Genomic DNA, 9,792 nt, shown 5'->3' on the forward strand with positions numbered 1-9,792 from the left:
TAGGTCCGTATATGGGTCGCATTACTGTAACCGATTTATTGTACGTTGGATTCCATGTATCACACTGTATACACGAACTTGACACGATGATACATTTTAACAATCTTAAAATCTATGTAAGATATTATAAAATAACATTTTTTTACTCAATAGTCAGTGAGCGTGGGGGTGTATGAACTGTATGAAGAAATATAGGAACAGCACATGGGCGCCATCGTCCAGACTTTCCTTCGAAATACAGGAAATGATTTTTTGTTTTACAATTTTTCATTCGTCACGAAATTTTCTCAAAGGCGCCCGAGGAGCTATACAAACAAAAATAGCAGTACATTTAGTTTCTTTTGCTCCACATATATGTGACAAGAAGAAAAATTCCGGTGCAGTGTGAACGGTTGAAGTGTTATCCCACTTCAATCACTGGAATCCAGCAGATCGTCCACGGGTTTATTTTCTAAGATTGTAGGCTTTTAATAGATTCGCTATTCCTCGAATAATCTTATACACACGCCAGATGATTATACTTTAATTAAAATCTAGAGATATGGATTTAGCATAGCGCTCATACATGAGGACAATACCATCTAATTACTCCAAAGACTCAAGTTTTGTTTAGCCCTATTGTATTACAATGTAGTTTGCTTCTAGTTAGTAATTATGAAAGAATTAATTCTTACATTGCTCACGAAGGTGTTAATGGAAAGATGAAGAGTTGATAGAAGGGAGGCAGATGTTCGATATGATGATTCAGAGTACACACAGACAGACGTCACAGACAGACACTGGAGCATCTAGACTCACTTAGTCAGACCATGTATCATAGGATGCGATCAGCGGATTGAGAGGTGCAGTCGTGTGAGCGGCAATCAAGCAGGGCGAAAAGTACGAGAGGATACCCCGCACATCACTCCCGCCTCTATTGTCTATGCTATGCTGATACTATTAATGAGAAATACAGTGGTAGTACCGGGTCTAAATTCAAGATGCATGTCTATATGGCGAGTGCTCTTTAGGGTCATGCAACAGGTCTACACGCACCAAGAGTCACCATCACAGTACTTGACTACTAGTATGATTTGGAATAGAGCATCGTCGTCTCTCACATTTATTAGAATACTAGATTGAAGTACAGTCCTATATCAGTGACGCCTGTCTTGTATATATCTGCCGATATGTTTTCAATGACATCATGATGTTAAACAATCTACGTCATCATCTATGTCGCACTTTGAGAATACACATTTGTAAAGAAGGCTCCTTGCTTACAAATTCCCTAGCAAATTGTATTATTATTCATCCCTTAGGCGGCTTTCACACTGGAGGTAAACACGTCGCAAGTAGCAAGTCGCAAGATGCTACGTAGCATGCATCTTCAAAGACCAGACCATTATTTCAAATGAAACCTTCCTCACTGAGGATACATGTTGCTACTTGAACCCTGGAAACAAGTAACAGTGTTACTTCAACACCAACAGTCTGGAGTTTTGTTAGTTGCTACTTGTGATTGTTTGTGGAAAAAATTATTTTTTGATACCTACGCAGTTCATTTTTATTGTCACATGTTGTTAGTTGTTACTCCAATGTGAAAGTTCATGTTTCTTTGAACATGATTCAGGACGTAAGCGGTAGCATCTTGCGACTTGCTACTTGCGACGTGTTACCTCAGTGTGAAACGCGCCTTAGGCTAAAACAGAGTAGATCGGAGAGCATTGAGCAATTAGAGGGAGGTTTGAAGTGACGACTTCGAACCGCATAGAACTGGAAGCAAAAGCTCTATGCTCGCTCTCCACTCTACTCTGTTTTTAGCCTTTGTAAGTTTAGTATAGCTCATCAGAAGTAATTTTTCGCAATTTTAAAGACGGACTTTTCCTGAGTTTGATCTTAAGCCACGCTACGCCACTAACTGTTGGGGATTTTATACTCAAGGGAGTAGGAGTAGTGTACTGAGGTTTTAACCTTGTCAGACACCGTGGTGTAAGAGATTTGTCTTCTCCCCTGAGGGCCAATCTCAGTGGTGTAGTGGTTAGCGCGGTGGACTTCGGATCTGGAGGTTGGTTGTTCGAATCTCGGCCAAGTCATAAAATTTAGCGAGGTGTATTAATAGGGGAAACATGTTTATAGTTTCACACAGTACGAGTAACGAATTCGCCTTCTAATTGTTTGAAAGGTTTTCGCAGTGGCCTTTTTTTTTTTTAATCAGACAGGCTAGGTGCCTCAGGTAATAAATAGGGAGGTCACTTTTCACTTACCGTCAGCTACTATCACTCCTCTCCATCAAATCAACCAGACAGTCCTCCAAACTCGTTGTATAAGTATCCAAAAAATAGGTAAGTACAAGTCAAGGAGAGTAAAAATATCCAACGGAGAAAAAGTGAAAAACCAACACGAGGAAAAACTGTCTAAAACGCACCAGCACTTAACAAACTTCGAGTATGTCCGAAGAAAAAACAAGAGAGGGTAGACTTTTTTTTTCAAAGCACCTACTTACGTACTTAAGTAAAGTAGGTACCTACTTATTATTACCTATGAAGTTGAAGTTATTTGACCTAGAGGTAGAAAAGGTCACACTTGATAAGTTAAGTACCTACGAGAAAAAATATGTATAAAAAATCGAATTTTTCTCCTAGGTTAACAACGTAAATTACACTTGTCAACCTCTTGTAACAGTAGTGCTTACTAATTTATTAACTAATTATACAGCTCGAATAGAATTAAAGAGTCTCTTTACCTCAAAGTACTTACCTACCTACATAATTTTATTATTGTGGTCGAATTGTCGAACAATTTTGAGCTACTCCTACAAACCTATTACTTAATTACATATGATTGTGGTCTGTCAGCTCCCATGGCGTAGTGGTCACTGCGCTCGCCTTGCACGCGGGAGACCCGGGTTCGATTCCCGGCGGGGTCAAGAAATTTGTATCATCCAAATGATTGATTCCGTGACTGGCTGTTGCGGGGCCCACTCAGCCTCGTGAGGAAAATGAGTAGCTATGACATAAATGCGCATAGCGACCGGTGCCAACATGATAGATAAACATTGGATTTTAGGATTATTGAGATATTGGGAAAATCCTACAATGTTGCAGTGAGTACCAAAGTTGTGACATAATAACACAAACTGCATTTACATTTACATACTTATACCTATACTTATGTTACTTTTATTGTTTTCCTGAACAGGTAAACTGAAACCCATCGACCTGCAAGTCGCCACGCGGTCCGGGAACAAGAAGGTCACCCTGGTTAACAACCTAGACGTGTACGGCATCGACCTGAAAGAGTTCTGCAAGCTCTGTCAGCACGGGGTTGCAGCGTCGACTTGCATCAACATGGTGAACAACGCTGCCCAAGTGCAAGTCCAGGGGAACCAAATAGTGTTCGTGCACAATTTGCTCACGGAAAAGTTCAACATTCAGAAGCGATTTATTCGTGGCTTGGAGCTGGCGCCCAAGAAGAAGAGATAGAAGGGAAGTCATATTTATAACTTCCTTTTTTCAAGAGGTTTTATAACACATTACTTTCCTTCCTATGGGATAAAAATAAAAAAGAGGTTTGATAGAGGGAACTGTAACTGCTAAGGTATTATCGTCCCGAAATCGAAGAGAGAAGGAAGACAAGATAAGAGAAAACCAGGCGTTCCGAGAACAAACCTTATCTGAATCGCCTTTATCCTAAACAGATAAGGGCGGGAATCGAATAGGTTTGGAGTTCTAAGACGGACACCTTTTATCCCATGTTAAAGTCACAGTGATATTTATCTATTGTCTTATAAAGATAATACTGTCTCTTATTTTTATTACAATTTTAAGTGCCACTGCGCTCTGTTATTAAGTTATTGTTGAAAAGAACTATTAAACATTTACACACGTTTATTATTTGACTGATATTAATTTGTTTTCATTTCGTTGTTCGATGTTCTTTCTCAGAAATCATGTAAAAATATGTCGGACTGAGTTAGGATCTGACTCACTGACTGAGTAGTTCTTTTTTTATAACTCACTAACTCACCGTTTCAGTCGGGCTCTCGCCGACTCCTCGCCATAGATGAGAGTGACTCGAGCGATCTCAATCACATCACTCGGCGCACGACTCAGTAACTCGGTCACCGCGCTATTGAACTCGCTCAGGGCCAGACTCAGTTCGACTATAACGGGGTCGGAATTGGCCGGGAGGAGAAGTTCGCGGGCGCTGTCTATTTTGAGGACGCGCGAGTTACTCGAACGAAGCAGAGCGAATGCTGGAGCCTGCCCTGAAAAAAGCATGGAAATAAAAACGATTATTAGTATTATTACCCAATCGTTTCTACATTTTGTAGGGTTGTAGAGGTATAATTTTCTTCTTCCTAACCTTCTCCTATTTAAATGGGGTGGGCGTTATGTAGATATAATATTAAGGTGTGTCCAAACATAATCGACAGGCCAAATGGCGATCGATCGATTTCGACTGGCACGTTCACACTGCCTCGATAACATAGATTAATAGTGCAATAGTGCTAAACTAAAATGGACGCGGAACAGAAAGGATCAGGAAGAGACCGCCTTAACCTAGATTAATCTCGTCGATCGACAGCCGGTCCACTATGTTTAGACAATTAGACACACTTCAATACCCAATAAAGTGGAGCTATATTAAACTGTTGATATAAAGGGACTGCCCGACATATCATGCCAGTCTAGTCGCATGTTCGATGCCCGCCTGGGCGAACTTTATAACAAACAGATCAACATGCACTACGGTCACCCATCCAAATACCAACCACGCTCGAAGTAGCTTAACTTACCGGTATTATTGAGTGTGAACAGGGCTTGTATACTGGATGAAGTCATAGATATGATCATACGTTGATTGATGTCCTTCTGAACACCCGTGATTTCCACCTTTGATCTGCCCAAATATCCATACAGAGGAATCTGTGGACAAATACACCCAGAATCATAATTTGACTTTGAAGAACACTGATTTAAAAAGGATAAGAGAGCCAGCCTAGTTAGCTATCAAACCTATAAAAAAAGATCAAAGATTTTTACTTAAATTTTCATATTCAACAGTGTTCCGGGGCTAAGTTCAACATATGTTTTGCGGTTATTAGGCCACTGGAAAAAGAATCAAAAGGAGTTAATTTTTCTCAAGAATCAACTTTTTGGCTCAGGAGTTTCATTACTTACCACTCGTTAATTCTAGTGTATGATTTTTCCAAAATATCTCGCGGAACCCTTGCCGTCAGCTCGCGGAACCTAAGGTTCCGCGGAACACCAATTAAGAAACACTGATTTAGGCCATTGGAAAAAGAATCAAAAGGAGTTAATTTTTCTCAAGAATTAACTTTTTGGCTCAGGAGTTTCATTACTTACCACTCATTTGGGTATTTCCCCATCCATAAGCTCTGTATTGACTCGCGTTATAACGATAGCATTACACTTGGGCCCTGTTCCTCATTACTTACCACTCGTTTGGGTATTTCCCCATCCATAAGCTCTGTATTGACTCGCGTTATAACGATAGCATTACACTTGCGTCCCGAAAGCGAAGAGATAAGGAAGACAGGATAGGAGAACCCCAACCATTCCGAGAACGGACCTTATCCGTTCAGGATAAAATCCGCCTCGGGCGAGAATCGAAAGAGACAAGTAACCTACATTACCTTAACCGTTTTCTGGTCGCCCGGTCCAATATCAAACCGTTCCGTTTCAAACATGACCTCAAACGAATATTAGTATTATTACCCAATCGTTTCTACATTATGTAGGGTTGTAGAGGTATAATTTTCTTCTTCCTAACCTTCTCCTACTTAAATGGGGTGGGCGTTATGTAGATATGTATAATGCTAAGGTGTGTCCAAACATAGTCGACTGGCCAAATGGCGATCGATCGATTTCGACTGGCACGTTCACACTGCCTCGATAACATAGATTAATCTCATCAATCGACGGCCGGTCCCCTATGTTTAGAAATAAAGGGACTGCCCGACATATCATGCCAGTCTTGTCGCATGTTCGATGCCCGCCTGGGCGAACTTTATAACAGATCAACATACACCACCGTCACCCATCCAAATACCAACCACGCTCGAAGTAGTTTAACTTACCGGTATTATTGAGTGTGAACAGGGCTTGTATACTGGATGAGGTCATGGATATGATCATACGTTGATTGATGTCCTTCTGAACACCCGTGATTTCCACCTTTGATCTGCCCAAATATCCATACAGAGGAATCTGTAGCAAAGAACACAACCACAATGTGACTTTGAGGAACACTGATTTAATAAGGATAAAAGAGCCAGCCTAGTTAGCTATCAAACCTATGAAAAAGGAGCTCCGGGGCTAAGTTCAACATATGTTTTGCGGTTATTTAGGCCAGTGTTTCTTAATTAGTTTGGCCCGCGGAACCCTTTTCAAAAGGTGAACATCTTTGCGGAACCCTGAACTTTCAAGATTGCATATTGGTTGCCTGGTGCATTGGTATGGTATCTTGGCTATTGGATATCTGGGATCTAACTGGCTTGGGTTGTAAGATGTGGTCGAAATTATCATCGGGATCTACTTCTTGAAACACAGTACTGAATTCTGAAAAGAGATTGATGATCTAGAATGAAACTGGGGTTGTTATTTATATAGCGTCTTCAGCTGTATAGCCAAATGGTGACAGCAGAATAAAGGATATATTTATACTCGTATATATATTTTTTTTCTGCCATACACCATAAAATTCATACATCGAAGAGTGGGGTCTATAGTTTTATTTAAAGTGTTTGTTAACAGCCTGGTAGCTTGGAGGGTAGGACGTCTGCCTTGTAAGTGCTAAGTGACAGGTTTGATTTCAAACTGGTTACCTACCAGCACTGTTTTCATCAATAATTCCCAGTGATGACACGGAGCTAGAATGTCTCGGTTTATACTTCTCGTGGCCAGCATTATACTGATCCAAAATCCCCGGTACTAGTAGGTGACTAGAGTGAGATAGGTCAGCAGAGCCCGGTACATTGGTACCTAATGGTTTAGCATCACTTGGAACTCGGCTGGGTCTTTTGAAGACTTCACTGCTGGTTTGGGCATCACTTATCAAATCTGTAATAAATACCTAGTTAGCCTGAAGGGTAGCGCGCTTGCCTAGACCAGCTTAGTCTGGCTGGGGGACTTTACACAGGGAGGTTTCCGGCCTGAAATTTCCCTTGCTAAAGAAATAGCAAAGGTTGAGTGCGAAGGGCATTCACTCGTAAATTATTTTGTAGCCAAAACCAAATGTCAGAACAAAGCAATCACCTCAGGGCTGATTGAGAGGCTGACGAAAAACGCCGACCCCGTCTGTACACGGTTCCAACAATGGCCTTTAAGTTCCAACAATGGCATTGTTGCTTGGTTTAAGTGATACCCCTTAAGGGACGTAGTGCCTAAACATTTCCCTTACCTTCTTGTAGGAATTCCTGGAATAATTCAGACTGAGATTCCATATCGGAATGTTGCTCTAGGATTCTCGCGAGTTGACTGGTGGACATTACACTGCTCACTGAGGTACATATCGAGTCTCTATCGTCTTCATAGCGCTGCATTATGGCTCGCGTGTTGTTGCCTATGGTATCACCTCCAACTGAAAACAAAATGTGTTGTATTCTTGTTTATTGTACTTATATAAAAATAAATGAGAGCACCTTTTGCTATGTAAAAAAAAAAGGAAAAAAGAATGCCATTTACGGCACCGTTAGTCCAGAGGTAAAGTGCTGATAGCCTCCGTGACCGAGTGGGTATCACACTAGGCTTGCTCTCCGGAGGTCCCGGCCTCCAAGTTTTTCGGCTCTGTGCTTGGAGTTCGGGGTGCACTCAGCCCCGTGGGGACAAGTGAGTAGCTACTTTAATCGAGTAGCGACCAATGGCGGCATTACAAGTCAAAGAAACGAGCTATGATAAATATGATGATTGAGTAAATGAAAGACTTGTAATACTGTGATACCCTCAAAGTTGTGAAAAGGCTCTCTGCTTTATCACAAACATTCACAAATTATTATTATTATTTTGAAGTGTCGAACCCGGGACCTTCTACAGAATGGCTGGCTAGCTAGCTTTCTCCCTCTATCAAAGGTCTTACCTTTGCTAGGTCTGGTAACATCTTCCCTCATATCACCTGAAGCATCACTTGAGTCTGAGTGCACCCTCAAGGTTTTGTCTTCACTTGAGTTCAAAGTAATGGTCATATTACCAAGAGGTGAGGCAGAGCGGGCTTTCTGAAATATAAAGCCGAGATATTTGATTAGATGTCTTTATAACTGGGTCCTGGCGATTTTGTGTTAAACTACGATTTTAAATCGATCCGTATAAACTTAACTCGACCTTTAGGGCTGTTTGCAGCTACACCCAAGCTTCGGAGTGGGCTTTTTTGTGTACGTCCTATGTGCTATATGAGAACACAACACCAGCATAATTAGCTTGAAAGATAGCGCGTTTCCCTTGTAAGCGATAGGTCGCGGATTCGATTCCCACCCGGGGCGGACGCTCTACAAACACGTTTGTTTTTTTTTTTTGTATGTTTGTTTGTTTGTTTTTTTTTGTTTTTTTTTTTTTTTTTTTTCGAAATAGGTGCTTCAACACTTTTAGGAAGGTCGTTCGCGCCGGAATTATTGTGCTCTGGTCAGATTCTAAGCCCCAAAAATACTTTGATCTATAATTCCAAGAAGGGTCACTCCGACTACTCGTATTTTATTCCGAAAATAAAAACACTACTATAACTCATTCCAAGAAGACACCACAATAACTCATTCCAAGCTTACTCCTGCTGTCACAGATACACCAATCGTGACCGAATTCTCGTATGATGCCCGCCCGGTCCAGAAGGTCCTATTCCCGACGTCCCAATGTTGATGATCCTAGGGTACGACATGGACTCTCTATGATCATACTCCCCCGCGTACCCATAGTCCGCTCCGGGCGCTGTACTGTGGTGCTCGTGGGAGTCATACTCATGGGGCGAGTGGTACTCTCCCTTCGCCGCCTTGTAAAGCCCTACAGGGGAAATGATCGGCCCGTGGTGGTGATGTATCACCGGCGCTGCAGCCCCGTGATGCATGGATGGCGCAACCTCGATGCGCTGACGGAACACGGACGGGCCAGGATAGTGGGAGTGGTAGTGCTGAGGGGCGTGGCTTGGGGGCGGGAGGCGAGGGTCGACCAGGACCACGAGGGGCTGATGGTGATGGTGGTGATGCACCTGACGGGACTTGCGGGGCACGTAGATGAGGACCCTGAAACAGAAGATGGGAGGTTTGGCTGGTGACAGGGTCCTGGCAAAGGGTTAGGGACAGGGCGCAATAATCCATCGCTATTCTGTGCTTTCTCATTTAGACAGAGCTGTGCAAGGTGTCAATGTAGTTACTTGTTACTTACATGGAGATGGAACTTCGTGATTGAGGTGTAGGAATATCGAACGTTTCTCTAGAGGGAGCAGAGTGCAATAATCCATCGCTATTCTGTGCTTTCTCATTTAGACAGAGCTGTGCAAGGTGTCAATGTAGTTACTTGTTACTTACATGGAGATGGAACTTCGTGATTGAGGTGTAGGAATATCGAACGTTTCTCTAGAGGGAGCAGAGTGCAATAATCCATCGCTATTCTGTGCTTTCTCATTTAGACAGAGCTGTGCAAGGTGTCTATGTAGTTACTTGTTACATGGAGTTGGAACTTCGTGATTGAGGTGTAGGAATATCGAACGTTTCTCTAGAGGGAGCAGAGTGCAATAATCCATCGCTATTCTGTGCTTTCTCATTTAGACAGAGCTGAGCAAGGTGTCTATGTAGTTACTTGT

At 42.1% G+C, this 9,792-nt stretch overlaps 3 protein-coding genes across 3 annotated transcripts; 1 reads left to right on the forward strand and 2 right to left on the reverse strand.

The window, feature by feature from the left end:
• Nucleotides 1-3,178: 3,178 nt before the first annotated feature.
• On the forward strand, nucleotides 3,179-3,886 carry LOC103521676 (eukaryotic translation initiation factor 2D; the record flags this gene model as incomplete). Its single annotated transcript, XM_008486786.3, is given in 1 exon segment — nucleotides 3,179-3,886. A coding segment is annotated over 1 exon segment (286 nt), but the record flags the coding sequence as incomplete, so codon positions are not given.
• Nucleotides 3,887-4,004: 118 nt separating this feature from the next.
• LOC103521678 lies at nucleotides 4,005-5,512 on the reverse strand. The gene is made up of 3 exons (XM_008486788.2): nucleotides 5,444-5,512; nucleotides 4,781-4,910; nucleotides 4,005-4,249 (listed from the first exon to the last, which is right to left on the reverse strand). The coding sequence occupies exons 1-3, from the start codon at nucleotides 5,468-5,470 to the stop codon at nucleotides 4,005-4,007; spliced, it is 402 nt and encodes a 133-aa protein (XP_008485010.1). The 5' UTR covers nucleotides 5,471-5,512.
• A 1,878-nt stretch (nucleotides 5,513-7,390) lies between these two features.
• LOC113472476 lies at nucleotides 7,391-8,224 on the reverse strand. The gene is made up of 2 exons (XM_026832238.1): nucleotides 8,083-8,224; nucleotides 7,391-7,587 (listed from the first exon to the last, which is right to left on the reverse strand). Exons 1-2 carry the CDS (start codon nucleotides 8,186-8,188, stop codon nucleotides 7,391-7,393), a joined length of 303 nt encoding a protein of 100 aa, XP_026688039.1. The 5' UTR covers nucleotides 8,189-8,224.
• Nucleotides 8,225-9,792: the final 1,568 nt, after the last annotated feature.

This window comes from Diaphorina citri, unplaced genomic scaffold (genome assembly GCF_000475195.1).
Source record: "Diaphorina citri unplaced genomic scaffold, Diaci psyllid genome assembly version 1.1 scaffold5704, whole genome shotgun sequence".
NCBI lineage: Eukaryota > Metazoa > Arthropoda > Insecta > Hemiptera > Psyllidae > Diaphorina > Diaphorina citri.